This window comes from Arachis ipaensis, chromosome B3, assembly GCF_059453495.1.
Source record: "Arachis ipaensis isolate K30076 ecotype BB chromosome B3, ASM5945349v1, whole genome shotgun sequence".
Classification (NCBI taxonomy): Eukaryota; Viridiplantae; Streptophyta; class Magnoliopsida; order Fabales; family Fabaceae; genus Arachis; species Arachis ipaensis.
Genome location: NC_142438.1, coordinates 5,907,063 through 5,929,240, shown reverse-complemented (window position 1 = coordinate 5,929,240; position 22,178 = coordinate 5,907,063). Strand labels below are relative to the sequence as shown.

General features: G+C 31.6%; 1 protein-coding gene across 2 annotated transcripts; it reads right to left on the bottom strand.

Moving 5' to 3' along the window:
• Positions 1 to 12,409: 12,409 nt before the first annotated feature.
• LOC107629009 (transcription factor bHLH122) lies at positions 12,410 to 16,585 on the bottom strand. Of its 2 annotated transcripts, none has more exons than XM_016331676.3 (7): positions 16,239 to 16,585; positions 14,895 to 15,671; positions 14,006 to 14,358; positions 13,642 to 13,812; positions 13,416 to 13,481; positions 13,266 to 13,334; positions 12,410 to 13,052 (listed from the first exon to the last, which is right to left on the bottom strand). In XM_016331676.3, the coding sequence occupies exons 2-7, from the start codon at positions 15,571 to 15,573 to the stop codon at positions 12,999 to 13,001; spliced, it is 1,392 nt and encodes a 463-aa protein (XP_016187162.1). In that variant the 5' UTR covers positions 15,574 to 15,671; positions 16,239 to 16,585; the 3' UTR covers positions 12,410 to 12,998. The 2 variants fall into 2 exon arrangements, with proteins under 2 accessions (XP_016187162.1, XP_088365321.1); XM_088509195.1 differs by having other exon boundaries at positions 15,822 to 16,241.
• Positions 16,586 to 22,178: the final 5,593 nt, after the last annotated feature.

Below are 22,178 nucleotides of genomic sequence, written 5' to 3'. Positions count from 1 at the left end.
AAAGGTCAGTCCATATTTTTATTTTCATTTCTTCAATTACAAAAAAAGTAAAAAAGGATTTAGCATTTTCTACTTCAAAATAACTATTGCATGACTATAAGTGGTAGATTGCTGATTAATATAGGAGCAAGCCAGCGGAATGTCTTTATCTTGAGTGTAACAGTTAGTTGAACATGGAGTCCTTTTTTTCTTCTTTTTTATATTGGTTTATAGCTTTATTGGATCAGTAATTGAAATTGGCCAGAACTTATAATTAATGTTTATTATCATTTTTTTTAATATAATCAGAATTTACTAATTTAGATTAGCGTTTGATTCTGAGTTCAACTGCTTCTTGAGTTGCAGGTCTTCTTGCAGAAGGGGAAACGGATCGGCCAAGGCGAAAGTAAAAGTGACGGCAGTTGGAAGTTGAGAAACTATGCAGTTTATTATCTACAATTCTTTAGAAAGCTATATCATTTGACATCAGGTAATGACTTTAAAAATTTTGACTCCAATAATATTATGTTTCTAATTCCAAGTTGTTCAAAGTGAGTTTATAATGAGATTTTTTGGCAATTTTAGAGCAAAGAGGATTACACGCAAAATATATATAGAGAGAGAGTAAAGATGATAATGTATTTAAAGAAGGTTACTCATGTACAATTTTATATTTAAATTCTATGTTTTTATCGTATATAATTTGTCATATTCTTATTTTTCTTCTTATTTTGACTATAAATTGTTTTCTTAAATTTTGAATGATTTCCTTTTTTATTATTAGCTTAGGTGATTGAATATTTACCTAATTTACTTTTAATTAATCTAAATTATAAATAAATACTTTGTGTAAAAAAATTTGTTATTATGAATAAATTGTTTATAAATTAGCTACAAGAGACTCTTATGATATAGCAATGAGATTAAGTAACAATTTAGATATTTAGAATAGTTTTACATTCAAGTGGATTTCTATTTTTTGTTATTATTTTCACTGTTATGTACTTATGTTGGACAACAATTTTCCTTCAAATACTATTTAATATACTATTATGGATTTATGATTCAGAATGCCGTGTATTTAACTATTTATTGTTTTTTAATCTATAAAAATAATAGATGGATGAGGACAACTTGGTACTAACATAAAGTGGTGACTGTGACCTTTTATAATTATGATGAATGTAACCCATGCATGTACAAACTAAAAGCACTAGATTTTTTTCATAAATTCATCTTCAATTAATTTTAGGTAAGCAATAAGTCATATAGCTTTTGTTGAGATGCTGATAAATCACGTTAAATGTGAAGGCTATTATTTCTTTTAGTTGTAAATTTTACATACGATGATGTAAACACCATCAAATATTTATTATCTGTAAGGGTGAACGTGAATCATATTAGATAGAAAAAGTATAGGAAATCAAGTGTGTAACCAGCCAAGAATTGAACAACTCAATTAATTATAATTATTAATAATTAATTTTAAATTTTTTAAATTCAAAATTTAAATAATTAAAAACTGATTAAGTAAATCTAATTAAAAATTATAAAAATCTTTTCCATTTCTTCCATATTAACCCATACACTCCAACAACAACACACACAGATTCTCTCTTTCACCGTCAGGTCCTCTCCACTCCTGCCCTCACGTAAGACGACCTCAAAAAATTTACTGCCGATAAAATCGTCGAGTATGTCAAGTCCGGCGTGGTCTTCGGCAACAAGTTATGAGAACGATAATAGGTTGATTTTTTAAGAAAATACCATGAAAATGATGCTTGTCCATCTCCTTGGATTTTGCTGTATTTGTGTTACTTCCTCTTTGACGCCGGGGCGTGACAGGTGGCGGAGAGACCGGAAAGACGGAGGCGGAGATGTTTTGTAGTTCAAAAGGGTGAGAGCCGTGAGGACTTGTTGTGGGATGGCTGGCTTTGTTGCTCGGACTCCCACTGAAAGCCAATAGTTTTTGGTCGGATCTTGGTCTGTGGTCAGCAGGACTGAGTAGCTCTCTCCGGAGTAGATGTCTATGTCATCCACCGTGAATGGTTCCACGTAGTTTCCATCGGCTTCCACCACCGTCACTTTGTACAAATACAATAATGGTTACATTACTTAATTTCATGTATGTATAGCTCAAATACTTATTCAATTCAAAAGTAGTGAAAGAAAATATGAACGAATAATACTGGATGTAAATTGAATTTATTGTTTTACATAGAGTTAATATTTAATTTGGTTATTGAAATTGAAATTTAAAGTCAAACTCAAATTAATCTCTAAAATTATAATTGACTTAATTCGACCCCAAAATTTATAATAATAACTCAAAGAAAAAGGAGTGATGGAGCACGGGCTGTTTTTGAACAATTACAAAAATATATAAAAAAAATATTTATTTAATATAAAAAAAATATCCTAATACTTAAAAAAAGAAATGTCCAGCTATAAAACTTTAAAAAACCCATATAATTCTTAAAAAAAAATAGAAATATCCACATCTATGATACAAAAAATTCAAAAAATATATTAAAAAATATCTATTTAGTATGAAAAAGAAACATCATAATGCTTAACAGAAGAAACATCCATATATATTAACTTACATTTATTAAGACGGATTTCGAGAATCAATCCATTACAAAGTTGGCAGAAGTTGGCTAGACCCTAGTTGGTTTCCTAGCGGTACTCTTTAGTTTGGATCCAATCCGAGTTACACATTTGCGGATCGGATCGGATATCAGATATTTGATATATCCGCAAAACATAAAAATACTTTTTAAAAGCTTATTTTTATTTTGAAAAATCAATAAAATCTCTTTTTTTACTCTTTTAAACATGTTTACTTTTAAAATAATATTAATATATTTTTCTTAAATAATAAAAATAAAATATTATAATATATATGATAACTATTAGTTGAAAAGAAACATAAAAGAATATTTACTTATTTATTTATTTATTTTTACGGATAAACGGATATATGGATACCTACATAAAATCTGCAATGTGATCCTATTAGTGTGTGGATCCGATCCGATAGCCTTGCGGATCGGATCCATATCTGCAATTTTCGGATCGGATTCGGATAAATACCGTGGATATGCGTATCAAATCCGATCCATGAACACCCCTACAGTATTTTCTATGAAAATAAAAAAATATAAAAGCACAATCAAATATAAAGATATTTCATAAGATTTTTAGACCATTATACTATATATTCTATTATTTTAATTTTAGGTTTTATTTATCAATGTTTTTACAATTTAAACTTTGGAGTATTTATTTGTGATTTTAGACTCTTGGTATAAATCATGATCACTTTTTGCAAATAATATCTATTTTAATGGTTTGCTTACTTTGTAACTATAATATTACCCTTAAAGCTAAGTTGAGGCGAATGGTAATTATTTAAAAGGTTTGGTTGATACACTTGAAGATCTAAAATTTTATATTGATGATAGTTATATTATTGTATTGTCTCTAAAATCTATACAAAATTAAGGCTTATATATTCAATAATTACTATATTAAAAAATTTCATAGATGCTACAAATTTTAAAAAGTTATCTTTTAAAAATATCCCTAACTTTTAAAAGTTGCAAGTATAAAGAGTCCGTTTGGAAACTCCAAAAGTTACTTTCTTTTTAACTTTTGGTACAATTTTTTAGATAAACATTTAACTTTTTAAAAAGTTATTTAAGAGCTTTTGAAGAAGTTAAAAAATGTGACTTCTCTCATTTTTAAAAGCTATTTTATCACTCCTATTTAATGCACAACTTTAAAATAAGGACTTATATAATAACTTCCCAAACACAAAATAACTTATTTAAAAGTTGTTATTAATAAAAGTCCTTATATTTTAAGCTCATTTTTTAAAAGAACTTATTTAAGAAGTTTAAGCACATGAGTTTTTGATTTATCAAACGCAAAATGAGGTACCTATACTTTTGAAAAGTAGACGCATCTCTTCAAAAAGTTTTACCAAACTAAGCCTAAATCCGTTCAAAATTATATCTTCAAAAATTTCACAAATACAAAATCAAATTATTAAAATAAGTATTACGTTACATTATCATACGTTCAAATTCTTCCCGTGATAACAAATAGATCTGGACAATATATTATTATTAATGCATCAATTGATTCTTTTTGTTTATGACATAAATATAAGTTATTAACTTTAACTCAGAATATGATATTAAGGTCTTCAATAGAAGATGAAAGCGCCAGAGAACGAAAATAATTTGTATAATGGATCCTTAATTTAGGAGATAGAAAGCTTGCACATTGAAAAAATAAATATGATGTAGTACCTACACTACCTGAACTCTTAATTATAAATTTTGATGACTCAATTCATGCAATCGTTGAATTAAGCATGTTTAATTAAGGAGTAAGTATTGTTTTGGTCCCTAAAGTTGAGTGTGAAAATCGAAACCGTCCCTCATCTAATTTTCGATTTAAAATCGTCCTTAACGTTTTTTTTTCGTATTAAAATCGTCTTTTTAATTTTTTTGGACAAAAATACCCTCATCACTACTAACACAATTACCTCAACCACCACCACCACCACCACCACCAACACCACCGCCACAACCAGCACCAACACCAACACCAACACCAACACCACCCCCACCCACTACCACTCCATCACTATCTGCATCACACCAACCAAAACTCAGAAAATCAACATCATCATCGTTATCCTCATCAGAACCCAGAGCTCAGATCCAGAACTCAAACTTAGAAAAATAAACCCAGAACTCAAACTCAAAAAAACAAGAACTCAACTCAAAAAATCATCATCATCATCATCAGAACCTAGAACTCAAAAAATCATCATCATCGTCGTCATCATCAGAGTTCTAGAGGAGGCGGCGGCGATGACGAGGGCGAGGAGGAGGAGCAGAAACGGCTCGACGAGGAGGGCGAGGCGGTAACGACGAGGAGGGCGAGGCGGTAACGACGAGGAGGGCGAGGAGCGGCGTCGGCGAGGAGCGACGAGGAGCGGCGGCGGCGAGGACCCCTTCTCTCCCCCCTCCTCCCTATTTCTCCCCCCTTTCTTTCTCTCCCCACCCCCCGCTTCTCTGTATCCCTTTCTCTCCTTTCTGTCGGCGACGGCAGCTCCAAGCTTCGCCGGCGCCGTCCCCCTCCCCCTCTTCCCTTCCCCTCCCCTCCTCTCCCCATTCGTATACCCATTTCTTCCCTCCCTCCTCCCACTCGTTTTCTTCCCCCCTCCCAAACACACGTTTTTTTTTATAACTTTTATTATTAAAATAAGAATAGGGGTAGTTTAGGAATAATATAAAAAAAATTATTAAAAAGGACAATTTTAATACGAAAAAAACGTTAAGAACGATTTTAAATCGAAAATTAGATGAGGTACAGTTTCGATTTTCACGTTCAACTTTAAGGACCAAAACAGTACTTAACCCTTATTATACATAATTTAGAATTATTAGTTATATCATTGTGTTTATATTTCTAAGCTCAATAAATGTATATAACAAATATATTATTATTCAACTTCTATTTGTTCTTTTTATATTTTTATTTTTAATTCCACAAACTCAATCATCTACCCGCATATACGCGAACCTCTTGCTAGTAACTAATTAAAATAATACTAGTTGTAAAATTGATTTGTCACAAAAAAATAAAATAAAATAAAAAAGAACGTTCCTAGCTCGTGACTAACAAGTAAAAGTTTAATGGTGAAAAGGTTACTTTGCAGATATTGGCCCATAAATGTTTTGTTCAAATCAAATTAAATGAGATTAATTAAGCATAATCTTTTTTACATTACAATGTTTTTAATATCGATATATATTTTGAATCTCCCTTGTCCTTTTTTTTTTTTGTCATTAATCTCCATTGTCCTTTCAACAAGACTTAACCAATGAGAATGCTATATAATGAAGATGATGGATATTTTTTTTGGTCAACGATCAGAGATAGTTGATGAATTGATTATAGATAATGAGAAACAGAAGGGAACGAATAAAGGAAGAAGTCTCATAGAGGATTTTGCAGGTTTTTTTTTTTGGGATATAGTTGCTATATTTTTGGTGTGGAGGGTTTTGCTAATCAAGGCTAACATTTTGATTGGGTCCTAGGCCCAATCAATAATCGGTAACCCATCTCAACATGCTCCAGAAAATTAGAGTTAAATCGCAAAGCCCAACAATACCAAAAGTCCATGAAATGAAAGGTCACTGAAAAGTACCAAAAACACGTATCTTCACTCTAAATAAATTAGTTCTTAACAAACTAAATTAATTCTTAACAAACTTTTTATTCAATATTTTAATTCTAAAAAATTTTGATTATTCTAGATGTTTACGAAAATATCTCTCGTTATATAGATTGGTTTATTTATTACTTTCAATAAATTTTTAATTTTCGTATTGAACAAAAAAATTTAATAAATTTTATTATAAAACAATTATATCCTAAAAAATTATTAAAAAATTAATTAACCCCCTTACAAAAGGATCAATTCGTTTCAGAAATTTTTTAAATAATAAATTTTTTTTAAAGAAACAAATCATCTAATTTAAAGTTTATTTGAAATTAATTTAAGAAAAATTCTATGATACTAACAGTCAAAATAAACATAGCATGCGAAATATGCATGTTTAAAGAGGAGAGTGACATATGGGAATTTTTTTTTTTTTTTACAAATGCTGTTTTATTTCATTTTCTTTATTACAAAGCTAATTATTAATAATTCATGTTTTGAGTAACTCTTGGGCAATAACTGCTTTTGGTATTGGGTTGGAAAATTTTTTTGAATGACTAATAGGGGGCTAGATAACATTAAAAATAGTTGATAATAATACCCAAAAAAAAAATAGTTGATAATTTATTGACCTTTTTTTTAAAGTCTAGTTAAAAATGACTTTTTTTCCCCTTCCACACACCAAAAACTTTCGCTCACCGTGATTAGTAAATAGACAATTATACCTGTCCAAAAAAAAAAAGACAATTATACTTACGATTGCCAAAAACAAAAAATATAGCTATGATTGTTAGTAATACTTAATTAAGTTTTGGACTATATTATGATATCTTAGATTAATGTTTTGGATTTTTTAAAATAAATAAATTAAATATTTTATTTATCGAATATATAATTTAAAAAATATTTATTAATCTATGTAATATTATTTATTTCATTTATAGTGAAAAAAATTACACATACATGTATCTCAAAATCATATTTTTTTACCCTAAACAAGATACATGTTATTATTATTATTATTGATTTGCCATATACCTATTATGTTCCCATTGTAAAGGAGATCAAACTAAAAAACAACAAAAAAGGGTGTTTGTAGTATATTTTTAGTCTATTTAAAAGGTAATTAATATATTTTGTTGAAAATAATAAATATTTAATGATTTTTAATTATAAAACTATTAAAACCTAAAATTTGGATGAATTATATAAATCGATACGATCTAAATCGTAATAAAATTATATTAATTTAAATTTAAATAAATGTGTAATATAATGTAAAAATATATTGGTTTAATTTTTTTTTGAATTTAAATTATATTTTTTTAGTTAATAAAATTTTAAATTTGAATTAAATTCATCCAATCAATAACTATTCATAGAAATCAATAAAATTTCAAAACAAAATAAATTATGAACTGAAAAATAAATTCTTTCAAAATAAGTAGAGACATTCGCATGCACACATTACCATTTTTTAAAAACTTAAAATAAATAAAAATAAACTTCTATACTTATTCACCATAATTAAAATAAATGAAAACTATTAGAATCAGTAAACATTCTTAGTTTATAATCACGGTGAGAGAGAGTTTGGTCTTTGGAGAGAAACAAAAAAAAAAAAAAAGACATTTTCAACTAGATTTAAAAAAAGGATCATTAAATCATCAACTATTGTTATCCGGTCCTTATTAGTCATTCAGACAAATTCTCAGCCCAATACTAAAAATAGTTATTGCTCAAGAGAACATTAATTAATAATTAGCTTTGTAACAAATCAAGTTAGGTTGGTCTAGTGGTTAGCTCACTAGTCCGCTTAAGCAAGTGTCGAAAGTTCGAATCCCGCCTTGTGCATGCAGCAACTCAAGCAGATTCTTTTCAATGAAAAAAATTGAATGTGTCAATTGTTTAATCTAATTCTTCATGCTATGTTTACTTTGGTAATTAGTACCATAAAATTTCCCTTTAATTTAAATGTTATCTCGAAATGTTATAATGCCCATCTATCGTTGTCCATCATGTATGTATATAGCTTGAGTGTGACCCACTACAAAAAACGGAAAATGTAAAAAAAAAAAAAAAAAAAAAAGAGTGATTATGAATTTTATCATGTTTTGGCCAATTACTTAAATTAAATGTAGTTGCAAAATATATTTTAATTTGTGGAAATGATGTTTATGATGGGTACTTTTTTATTACCGAGGGTTTAGCATGACCCTTGGATATCACTAAGGGTTATATAGGGATATATATGTCCATGCATATTATATTATTTATAAAGTCTGCGACTCAGGTTTATGGGAGGAATCTCAGCAACTTTCCATCTCCATTATTTAGCTACTACGGAGCTTTTCATATCCAATTGCTTTTAGGCTTTTAGTTATTGCGCAACACATATGATTAGTACCTTCTAATCAACTTATTTGATTTAGAAAATCTGTCCCGTATTTAGATTTATTAATAAACTTTGTATTATTAGACCCAATATCCTTGGAACTTTATTTTCTTTTTCTTTTAATCCCCATCAATATTATAGGCATAGCATATAGCCGCCACCATAAATATTACTTTCACAGTACATCTTATAATATTAATATAGACGCCTTTTTGCTTGGGTACTTTGGGTTGAAATAATTGTTAATTCTCACTCTTGATTTACATTTAGTTCCTGTAGAGACCGAAAAAGTAGACTAAATGCATAACCTTATTAATTGATTTTGATACTCCAACAAGTCAACAACCTTATTGATAACTGTAAGGATTTATTTATATAATTTAGAAAGAGTTTTAAGTGTATCGAGAACATTAATATTTTAGTTATTTTAATCATTGATTTGAATTATAAAAATATATATAATATATATTAATTAAAATAAACGGTTAAAACAATTGAAACACTTGGTATTTTTTATACACTTCAAATTTTTGGAAAAATTTTAAATATACTAAAAAATGTCACTGTTTCAGTTATTTTAACTATTGATTTTAATTAATATATATTATATATATTTTTTATAATTTAAATCAATGGTTAAAACAACTGAAACACTTGTGTTCTCCATATATTTAAAACTCTTCCAAAATTTTTTCTATAATTTAAACTATAATACTATTTATTAATTTATCGTGTAAGGAATATGTTTGTGACTTTCAAGACAATGTACAACCCGTCTGAGGCACTATTTCAAGAGTTTTATAAATATAAACATTAGATTAGATAATAATGTAACATTTATCTAAACAATTAATGCAAAACACACGGGTATGAGAGAAATAATTTTTTTTATTATTATTATTATTATTATTATTATTAGTAATGCAAAACACATGGGTACGCGAGAAATAATTTATTATTATTATTATTATTATTATTATTATTATTATTATTTGTTGAAGGGAACAGAAAATCTCTGCATCAGAATCCTGAGCATAGAAAAAGACAGAATAGTAACATAGGTTATAGCTATTTAGGAAGGTCCCCACTGAATGAACCCCGTGAGGTTCACTAACTTTCATTGTTTTGTTGTAGTTTCTTTACTTTACTAATTATTTTACGATGGAGAAGTGTTTGTGTAAAAAAAAAAAAAATAGTATGTATAATTTATTTTAAAAAATTAATAAAAATAAAATGACATACTTTTTTTAAAGTTATCAAACTATTTATAAAAATGATATATATCTCTTTACTATTTTTTCTTTTTTCTATAGTATGCACCTTCTATTAGCATCATAGGTATGTGAATGCATGTGATAGTGGCTGGTGTGAATTGAAGTGTCAATCATATTTTATGGGATGAATTTTATGATGTCTATGAATTAATATTTAATTATCTTTTATAATAAATTTTATTTTTATATTTTTTAAATTAAATATTAAATTTTAATTCTTCTTAGTAATTTAGACATTATTTTTTAGGCATTCTAGCCATCACCATTTTATGGATGCAATAGTGAGTAGTGAGTAGTGACATTATTTTTCCAACTAAGGCCATGCCTTTAATTTGTACCTTCACAAAGTAATCCATACTGAGTTACTTAACGTTTAGGGAAAACTTTGTCCCTTTTTGTTTATATTTTTATTTGTTGGCTTGGTAAGATAGCAAGGACTTTGCCATTGTGACATCATATGTGACATGGCCTTCACTTAAATGGATTTGGACCCACCATATTTGGCCCATTAGCTATTAGGAATAGTGACTCATTCATTACCCTCCAACTCTCTATTATCCATAATTCCATATGACCTTTCCTATCTTCAAAAGTAGATTAACTTCGCAGCTCGGGTTTTTTTTTTTTTTTTTTTTTTTTTTTTTTTTTTTATAGTATAGAGAAAGATTCGAATCTGCAACCTCTAAGTGAATATCATTTGAGTTATAACTCCTTAGCAGTTTAGGGTTTATTTAGATGACAAACAACAATGATATATAATCAACAAATATTATTATTTTAGATCAGTATTTGGCTAACAGTAATTTATATTTATATTTAAAGATATTTATATATAAAAAACATATAATTTATATCTATATTGATCAAAATTTGTACACATAAAATAATATAATTTGTACTAATATTTTTAAAATTTATACACATAAATTAATAAAATTTATTTGTTAAAGACAATTTAATATTTATACTGCTCAAATAATAACAAAAGATATTAAAAACTGTTAGTCTCTTAAATTTTAAACGAGAAATATATTGTATTTGGGTTTAAATTTTACCAAAAATCGTGAATGAATCGTTAAATAGAGAATGTATGTGAGTATGAATATGTGTGTAAATTGTATGACAAAAAAAAAAAAAAAAACTTCCAAAAGTAGAAAAAACTCATTCGCTTTTAGTTTTATATCTGCTTTTCGTGGAATAATAACTTTTTTTTTTATTTTGAATTTTAAACGGTTGAGACAAGTACCTATCATTCACTACTTATATTAAAGATGTGTATGTACACCTAGATTGTAATTAAGGATACAGAAATACTATACATGTAAGTGTTTTTGTAGTCTAAGTTTAATTAAATTGGTATAAATTTAACAAAATAAATACGCGCATGTGTTATTACTTTTTTTCGCGCTTTTTTAGCATAATAATTTTTGTTGGATGGCACAGAAATTTATTGACATAGTATAGAAATTTTTATACATATCACAAATTTTTGCTGCAAATATATTTTGTTGGTTAAATAAGTTAATTGTGGTCTTTCAAAAATTTGTTGTGTTTTGTTGGACATATTTTATTAGTTAATAGTCAATGTTGTAAGTATGTAATTTTTTAAAAATTCATATTATGTATTAAAATTTATGTGTTGTACATCAAAATTCTATACTCTAAGAGATGAAGAAAATTAAAAAGACATCGATGATGATGATAGTAAAAGAAGATAAAAAGAAAAACAAACAAAAAAAAGAAATCAAACAAGAGAAGATGTTGAAAAAGCAACAACAGCTTGAAGTTGTTGAAAACGACGACTATTGTTAAAGAAGAAAAAGAAGACGACGACGATGTTAAAAAGAAAATACGCTAATCTAGCTTGGTTAGGATTTGGTTATTGAAATTACTTGATTGCCTAGCTATATTGTGAAAAATATATAAAATATTTATATTTTAAGATGTATTGTCTTATATTATCCAGCTCAGATTTTTTTTTTATCGACCTTTAAATTGATCATATTTTAACTCTTTAAAATTTCTCCTAAAATAAAAATGTCCGAGTTAGTATGATGCCTTCAACACAACTAGAATTTATTTATTTATTTATTTATCTATTTTTTTACTCTCTCAAAAGTGCATGCATGCATAATCTTATTTATCTATTTTTTAACTCTCTAAAAGTGCATGCATAATCTTATTATATCATGGCAACTGTAGAAAACTCGAATTCCAGAGGGATTAATTTTTGACTTGTTAGATTAGAAGATTCAATAAAAAAACCAAACATAATGAAAAGAAAAAAAAATGCTTTGATATTGGCTTACAGGTGACCAACTTCTTACCAATCCATTAAATTGGAAAAGACAAGATATAATTAAGCTTTAATCCTTACGTAATTTAAAATTTGAATTTAATAACCTTTTTAATTCCTTCAACACTTGATGGAAAAATAACCCTCTTGTTTTTTACACTCTCCTAAGGTTAATTAACATCTTGGAACATACATACATAACATAAATCTATCAAACATGTCGAAACAGACTAAACCATATTTATTACATTAAACTAAGTTATAATAATAATAATAATAATCTAAAATATGTCAACCTAGATTCAAACATATTATAGAAAAGGGAGGGCAATCTATATATTTTTTCTCCTTAGAAAAGAAAAACAAATAAGAAAATAAAAAACCTCTCTCATTACAACAAGCTAAGTAAGTGTATGATGAACCAAGAAATTGAAACCATGTCATGTGATGCGAAGTTGGTCCCCCCATGCATGCATGCATGCTTGCCATGCCAATGCCAATGAACACCCGATCTTGACGTTCCTGCATTCATTGGTCCCACGATAATGAAGATGCATCATCATGCATGTAAACACAAATTTCCCTTTGGATTTTGCTTATGTGGCATTATCATCATCATGGTCATAAAATTTGGAGCCTCAAATGTGAACTCTTAGTAGTAATAAGAGAGAAAGATGCTCTCTTATGATGATGTTGTTTAGGCCAAATTATTACAAATCTGTACAGAGATTGTGTCTCTCACATATCTCATATCTCACTATCCCTTCCCTCTTCTCTTCTCTTCTCTTCTCTTCTCTTCTCTTCTCGTTATTGCTGCTTCTTGTGTGCACACGTACACTTGGCTTGACTGTCCGAAAGAGTCTATACACACACACACATGAACAATTATTAACTATAAAATGTGCAATGTTTCTCTATTAATCACACAATTTCACTAGTAATACAACATATTAAGTTAATGAGTTCAATTTCTTATACTTATTCCAAGTTGATTCTACTTATAATTATAGTCCATAAACATAAACATAGTGTAACGTAAAGGGATAATTGATTTGTTTATGTGGGAGTTAGTACCTCAACTTGGTTTTGAAGTTCTTTGATGTAATCAACAGCCAAGTCCAACATGTCTGCTGTGTTTGTTTGCTGAAAAGAGAAAAGAGAACAGAACATTGATCAGTTATGGCCTCCACAATGCACGTGCGTGCAATAAGTCAAATATCTTACCTTGTCCATGTTAGGGACGAGATCCTGTAGTTTCCTCATTCTCTCACTAATTTTAGTTCTTCTAACCTGAGAATGGTAATTCACATACAAGACAACATCATTTCTTTGCTGCTTTCCAAGTCATGAAAGAAATTGAACAAAATTGAAGTATCTATGCATAGAACTATCCAATTTGGCATCTAAAACTTTTAAAAAATGAGTTCAAATAGTGGGATGTGAGTTCTACCCTCTCTGCAATGCTTCTTGGATGAGTAGCACAGCCCCGCTTGGCACGAATCTTGCACACGACAGAATCCGAGCACTGGAGAAACTTCTCAATGGCTGCTATTTCCGATGATGTGTTTGGCATACTCAACTGGTGAGCCAATGGAGCACCAGGAGCCTGGCCTGCTTCGGTCTGATCGATACAACGAAAGAATTTTACAACAAATCATCATGTGTCCTTGAATTTGCATTGCCACAATGTAAAACTATTTTACAAGTCATCAAGTGAAAATTACATATTAAAATTGTCTCATTATGTAAGCTAACTTGAGAGCCAAGTTTGTAACCTATATACCAACATTAACATAGCTATAAAAGTACTGTACCTTAACCTGAGTGTCGGCCACATTCGCCCCGGCAAATGGTTTCACATCTTCGTCTCTGAACCTTTTCCGACCAGCAATGTTGTCGGACATCATCGAAGAAGAAGAATCGTCCCAAGAACCAACGGTTAAACCTGACATAAAATCGCTGCTCTGGCTTTCTGCAAAGGCTTCAGCACTCTCTGGATTGTTTATTGTATTGGATGTGCTCCTGATTTCAGCTATTGGAGTCATTAGTCCAGAGGATGAAAAGGTTGGTGGATTCTTCAACCTCGCCACCGGAGAAAAATTTGCATCCTCACTAGTGTTGCTAGCAGCAGCTCCCATAGTTCCCATGCCTCTTAAAGCAGCATAGCCTGAAAAAATAAAAATAAAAACAAATTAGGATTGTTCAGTGTCATTATCATTGGATATTTTTAAGTGACAAAGTAAAAGATTATGCAAAAAAGATCAAGTCTAAAACTAGCACAAAACAAAGATACACAAAAGTCTAAGACGACAATAATTATGTTTTTCACTTGCTCTAACAACAAAAATGTGTCTATAACAGAATTTCACTTTTGGGTAGTTTTACTTTGACCCTTATTAATCCAATCTGATTTGATTTAGACTAATTGTCTCCAATTAGGATTATTTACAAAGACAATTCAACTTCACAAGATTTTTTTTTAATTATTAGAGATAATTCTATTCGAGTAATTTCATAATCTTTTTTCCCTTTATGGGAAATTAGAAAGGATAAACAAACAGAGAAGAAAATTTTGGTCTCCAAAAAAGATGGGAGGGGAAAAAAATTAGACATACCAACACCCCACATACTATACCCAAAAAGGAAAGTTTTATTTTTTATTAATGAAAATAAGAAAAAAGTTAAAATTGTTGCAGTACATACCTTCAATGTTCAGGTTTGAAAAGAATCCAGCAGGTGAACTACCATGCCTAATAAGATTAGAAGCATTTCCACGACCAGTTTTCATCTGATTCGGCAAAGGTGGTCTTCCTGAACTTTGATAAAAACTCTGAGTTGGAGGATTATTACCACTCAAAGATCCATAATTATTGTTACTCATACTATTCATCTGCTGCTGTGGTTGCTGCACCAATGATTCATTATTCATTGAAGAAGGCAAAGGCTGAGGCTGAAGGGTATTATTGGTATTAATGGTATTAATACTAATCTCTTCTTCCTTCACTTGCGAGATTTGCTGAACTACTTGTTGTGGCGGTGACAGATTTTTATTATTATTATTATTATTAGTAGTAGTAGTAGCAGCTGCTACTCCAAGTAATGAATCATCTTCAGGTTCATCATTTGCAAGGCTATTCATGAAGCGTGCGAGGATTTTCTCAGTTTCTGGGCTTGAAGGTTTGTTGAAGATGCTTTCGTAGAATTCCTTGTCAATGATGCTAGAAAAATACGAACTTGGTGCCGATCGGAACCTCGTTAGCCCCGAAGAATTGCTGTTGTTGTTGGTGGTGGTGGTGTTCATCTGCTGGTGATGGTGGTGGTGGTGGTGGTGGTGGTGGTGATCCAGGAACATGGGAGGGTGCCGGTGAAGATCTGACTCCATTTTTCAGCTTCAAAGCTTGAATCTTTTGATGATTTTCTTCACACCCAACTCCTCAGATCACACAAAACTTCTCACAATTCTCGCTTTCAGCCCAATTCCTGTTCATCAGAGCAACAAATAAATAAAACAAGGCCAAAATAAAATAAATAAAATAAAACATTTCTTTTTCTTATAAGAAGAAAGAGAATTCTAGAGATCCAAGGGGTAATAAAGGAAACTAAAAATATCTTATATAGATAGATACTAACTTGAGAGAGTTACTTAGAAGTTAGAACTATGAATTGTGAAGTATGGTGCCTCAAAATCAGCAAGAGATCAAGCAAGGGAACATGGAGAAACCAAAAAAATACAAAAAAGGAACAGGAAAATTGAATATAAAAAAAAAAAAAAAAAAGAGGGGTGTGAAGGAATGGAAGTAATGAAAAGATAAGTTGTGTGGTTTGAATCACATAAGCATCAAAAAGTCATGGAAACTAACGGCAACCGGTTCCTATGTTCCTGTTCCTGAAAGTGAATCAATCCACTTAGTTTCACTGAGACAAGACCAATTGCAAAGTTGCAACAAAAGCAACATCTGAACATAAACTAATGAACATAGAAACAGTAAATGCTTTTTTTTTTATTTGGACCGAAGTATATAAGTATATAACAATAGAAAAACCTACCTCAATAGCTTCACTTGTTTTCTTTTGTTAATAAAAATTACAAATAATAAAAAGAGAGGAATTTGATGTTATTGGGTTTATCCTTGGAAGTGGGTTTGGTGGTGAATGGTGATGGTGGGGATAGAGAGATAGATAGATGAGATGGGTCTTGGGAAGAAGGTTCAAGAGAAAGGGGTGCAAAAGGATTATATAATAAAATGGCATTCCATTTTGCTGCTCCCAATCAGAAGTGAACACAGCCATAAATCCCAGCTATCAGATTTGGTAATGTGTTTTTTCTTATTTTATTTGGCTCATGTGGTTTTACCATAACACCCCTCCAATTTTGGGAAAGAACAAACAAGGATAAAGAAATAAAAAAAACAGAGCTAATCCTAAATTTAGAAGCAAAGGTGAATAGACCCAAATGGGAATGAATACGAGGTGAAATGACTTTATTGCCTGCCCCTAATACCACTCTAATAATACTGCGCCATCACCACCAACTGCACCATGACACTTTGAATTCACACACAAATTGCAATGCCGGATTTGGATGACATTATTACACTCACCTGCAGCAGTTTTGGCCTCATACACTCTTCCAAGAGTTACTTAAATGTCACTGTATTCATTCATTCACCAATCCTTTAAGCCTTTAAGGTTACCCTATATATATATGTGCCATTAATTAACTAGTATGTCGCTCACCTCTTATAATTTATATTACAGGAAATTTTGTTGGTGTTTTAAGAATATTCGTATTCAAGTAATTTTATTTATTGCGTATATTTTATAATAAAGATTAATAGTTAAAAATATCAGAAATTATTTTTTACATAGAGAACAATGGTGTTTTCTTTAAATACTGGGTTGGCGTGATTTTTAGAATTATGGAGCCGTCAAATATGTTGGCAATCATGTAGATCCCGTATTGTTTACCACGTAGTTTGCGTACTGACGTGCTGTCCATGCGAGAGGGCAAGAGACAAGAGGCAACCATACATACTTAACTCATCAAGCGAAGGTGTCTTTATCCAAGGATCACGCAGGCCAACCAAGCAACACGTAGAATGCAAGTTGAGGATGCTACGACACGTGCATGCCACCAAGGTAGCACGCAAGTTGCGTGTTGATGTCGCTGCGCCACTTGTCTAGCATGTAGCAGCACGCGAGATGCGTGTTGTCCCATGTCGGCATGCAGGAGGCAGGCCCCCTCCGGAAACAAGCGTCATTAATGGTGGGAGGGGAGGTTGGTAGCGCACCCGTCTATACTAAGAGGGTGGTGGGGCTCATTGCTCATGTATTGTTGGGAGGTGGTGGGGTTGGAGATTTAGGGTTACCTTTCATTGTTAAATAAAATGAGGGTGGGATTTTCACTATCTGATACTTAGGATTTTGAGTTAGTTTTTTGGAAGTTTGACAAGGAAGGGATCTTTTCAACTAACTCTTTTGTGCAGGTGATGCAAGCAAAAACACTTTTTGAGGACATCTCCAGCTACAGTTTTACTAAAACAGTATGGAAAGGCTTGGTTCCACCACGAGTGGAGTTATTTGTTTGGTTTATTCTGATAGGCAAAGTGAATACCAAAGAAAGGTTGTATAGGCTAGGAATTATTATCCAGGGTGATCACGTGTGTATTGTGTAAAAAAGGTGTTGAACATATCTATCACTTGTTTCTTGGTTGCGAATTTACCTGGCAGGTGTAGGGTCCTTGGCTATCTGACCTTGGGAGGCAGTGGGTTATTCCGAGTTCATTGAAAGAACGGATCTTTAATGACAAGGATTCAAGAGTAGAAGCAGTGTTCCACAGATAAGATGAGAAGACACCACATCCAACTCAAAACCTTAAGGTGTCAAGTGTGAGCCTCCACATCAAGCGTCAACTCCCCCTCTTTCTAGCTCCTCCACCACGGGTATTTATCCATCACACCGCCGCAAAACACCGCGGGACACGCCGCCCGAACCACCTTTGTCGGGAAGACTTTCGATACTTCACCTTGAATACCCCTTAAAACCAGAGCTATTAAACCATCGGCTCTGATACCACTTGTTAGGCCAACCGTGGAGAGCTCTCGACCACCGGAGAGAATTCGGGGAGGAATCAAGTAAGAGAACATAAGATGAGAAGACACCACATCCAACTCAAAACCTTAAGGTGTCAAATTAATGGGTCTCTCATCTTATAAACTACTCACTCTTCCTTGCTTTCTTTGATGTGTGACTAACTTCAATACTTCTCACACTTGCAATACTAACACAGGGATTGGTGTAACTTGGATCCTTTTTATTGTTGATGGCAATGTTGGAGATAACATAAGGGATGGTTTGTTGGTGCTAATTTTTGGATTTTGTATTTTGGCTTTGAGACTGTTGAAGATCTTGCTGCTCCACTTTCTTGTGTTGAGCTCTTTTGTTCAAAAAAAGTTGAGAGTGAGATTAGAATACTCAAAATGGTACGTAACTATACGTCTCCTGAAGATCATGTGGTCAGTTATTTGGGACATCCTAATTATGTAAGTTTGTTATTTTTGTTTAATTTATTAGTAATTACTTAGTTAACATTAATTTAGTAGTTTATTATTATTTATTTGGGTATTATATTATTTTACGTGTAATGTTAAATATTAATATAAATTACAATTAATGTTAATTTTTTTTCTAAATTAATATATATTTTTTATTATTTATTAAAATATGGTATTTTATATTTTGTAAATATATATTTTGTGAGCCAATAATATATAGTTATATGTTATAGATAGTGAAACTAACAAAGAATATAGATGTGAGTAATAAGAAGTTATTAATTTATTCGTATTACTGTTTATTAAATTTCTTTTTGTGAGTTGAACTTTATCAGGTTAATAGGAATCTTTTGCCCCATAAGCTTGACCAACCAGAGACGTGGCATCCGGATGGTGATCAAGTCTTACGGACCACCGAATTTTACCAGCTCTCGATAGTTGGACTTGGAATAATCAGAGGATATTCTGCGATGCTAGCTGCTCTTGTGGAAAGGTGGCGGCCGAAGACACATATGTTTGTAATATCAGTGGGTGAGATTACAGTGACACTGGAGGACATGTTATACATATTCGGCCTACCAATCGACGAAGAAGTTGTGACTGGTTTGACCGATAGCAGTCACGACTTCTTGATCACGCAGAACCTTGCGATATTCGGCAGTGAACCCCAATTGAGCAGTTCCTCCAAGAATTAGATAAATCTTTCATGGGTTCGCCATATTAGAGACACACAGCCTTTGGACACATGAGAGTCTGTTATGCGCTATGTTAGGTGTCACATCTTTTGTTTGTTGGGTACCACACTCTTCGTGGATAAGTCGACGGCATATGCCCACGCAAAGTAATGTGATTCTAGTCATTTTACAAATATTTCATAATGAGTAAAAAATTTTAAGAGTAAAATTATAAAAAAATAAATTTATTTAAAATCAAAGTAATGTGATTAAGTGTAATTTATTTATATATGATTAAAAAATAATTGAATAACTATGTACAATAAAAGATTGATATTAGTGAAGAATAAAATTAAAATTTATTTATATGTATTATTTTTGTCCCCAATATTTTCGTCCTATTTAAGTCTCTAATGTTTCAAAATCATCTCAATTTTGTCCCACCGTCAATTCTGTTAATAGAACCCTAACGGCAGGACAATATTGAGTCAATTTTAAAACGTTAAAGACTTAAATAAGACGATTTAAACATTATGAACAACTTTAGAACTTACCTCAAATATTAAGGACAAAATCTGTTAGGATTTGGTTGAATTAGTCCCACATTGCTCATGATAGCAAATGGAGTGGGTGGCCTAGGCTATAAATATGAGGCTAAGTTCTCCATTTGTTTTTGCACCAGTCAGAAACACTTTAAGCTTGTATCTGATTTTTCTTTTCTTTTGTACTCTTTATTAGAGAGTGTTGTGAGGTGTAGTTAGATATTTGCTTTGAGAGAGTGTGGGTGTACTGGGGTGCCGGTGAGAGAAAGAAGTCTATGTGTTGTAACAATTTTCACATAGTGATATTCTCTGGTTGTCATTTGACAATGGCCGTGGTTTTTTCTCCGGTAATTGGAGTTTCCACGTTAAATTCTTGTGTTGTGATTGTGTCTATTTTATTTCTCTGTCAAAGGTGTTTTCTCAAGGGGGAATGGTGTCTTATTCCCAACAAGTGGTATCAGAGCTTCGGTTTGGTGGGATTTATTCTTAGTATGCTCTGTGGTTGCAGCCTAGTCTGACCTTCCACATCAGAAAAGAATTTTGTCCTGTGACTTGAGGTTGATCTTTGGTTGCTGTTGTTGTTGCTGGAAGGCAGTGTGACACTGTGAGAGTGCAGTTTGGAAAGGTTCTGGCTAAGGAAAGACTTGGTATTTAAGTGTGTCCATTGTGACCCACCTCTCTTTCCTGGGGACCCTTCCTAGTGCACGGTTGCGTTATACTATTCCAGTATATGGTTGCAACAATGTCAGGATATTCAAGTGCTGTGAAGCTTGAAATAGAGAAATTTGATGGAAGAATCAATTTTGGCTTGTGGCAAATACAAGTCAAGGATGTGTTGATACAATCAGGTTTGCACAAGGCGTTGAAGGAGAAGATCTCTGGTTGCTCTCTCTATGAGAGAAGATGATGTTCTCTAGAAGACAAGAAGTATCCTCATGGTATTACCGCACTGCCATGGATAAGGATAAGTTGTGGCAATCGGGTCCACAATTGCACACGGGCATTGGTTGGCGTTGAGATGCAAGGTGTGTGGCGGAGTTAGGTCGATGGCTGAAGAACTTCCAGGAAAAGCCAATTTGGAAGTTGCACCATGAATTTTCAGCAAGGTTTCGATCTGTACCAAGGTGAAATGCTTTGAGTGGTCTAATTCCAAGTGAGTATACTTTCATGGTGGAGTATGATAGTTCTCTGAACTATGATTGTCGGTATAGACAATGACAGCAAAGAATTGTCGGTGTTGACAATGGAAGCTGAAGATGTGTGACTATTTCAATCAAGGTGGAGATTGTTAGGATTTGGTTGAATTAGTCCCACATTGCTCAGGATAGCAAATGGAGTGGGTGGCCTAGGCTATAAATATGAGGCTAAGTTCTCCATTTGTTTTTGCACCAGTCAGAAACACTTTAAGCTTGTATCTGATTTTTCTTTTCATCTGTACTCTTTATTAAAGAGTGTTGTGAGGTGTAGTTAGATATTTTCTTTGAGAGAGTGTGGGTGTACTCGGGTGCCGGTGAGAGAAAAAAATCTATGTGTTGTAACAATTTTCACATAGTGATATTCTCTGGTTGTCATTTGACAATGGCCGTGGTTTTTTCTCCGGTAATTGGAGTTTCCACGTTAAATTCTTGTGTTGTGATTGTGTCTATTTTATTTCTCTGTCAAAGGTGTTTTCTCAAGGGGGAATGGTGTCTTATTCCCAACAAAATCAATATTTTACTTTTTTTTGTATGCTGATGATATTATTTAGATTTATTATTTGAATATATATTATATATGGTGTTTAAATAGGTAAATATGTTGATTTTAGTACTGATAAGTGATGATAGATTTTTTTTTCCCTTAGTTCAACTCCGGGTTTAGCCCAAACCCTGTTTTAAAAAAAAAAAGTGTGACCAAGAGTATAAAAACTTTGTCGATTTTAAGATTAGATATGAGTTATCCAATTATAATTTAGAATGGAATATGAACCGAATCAAATCCTAATTCATCCGACCATAAACACCACTAACAGATTACTGCAATCTGAAAAGTGATGATATACCCAACAAATGAAATGACATAGAGGTACATATATAAGATGCACGATCTATATGACAAAATCTCAAATGATTAAAAAAAATAGATAGCTGCTACATGTCCTTTGAATTTTGGTGTGTGGGTAGAACTGGAATAAAAAGAAGGGAAATATTTTCTATGTTGTGCATTGGGACCACCGG

Bases quoted from the DNA above. Each gene is read 5' to 3' on its own strand.
- LOC107629009 (XM_016331676.3), bottom strand. From the start codon at position 15,573: ATGGAGTCAGATCTTCACCGGCACCCTCCCATGTTCCTGGATCACCAC. The intron at 13,335-13,415 runs GTAAGATATTTG...TTCTCTTTTCAG, and splicing joins TCGTCCCTAACATGGACAAG to CAAACAAACACAGCAGACAT. The intron at 13,053-13,265 runs GTACTAACTCCC...GTGTGTGTATAG, and splicing joins AACTTCAAAACCAAGTTGAG to ACTCTTTCGGACAGTCAAGC.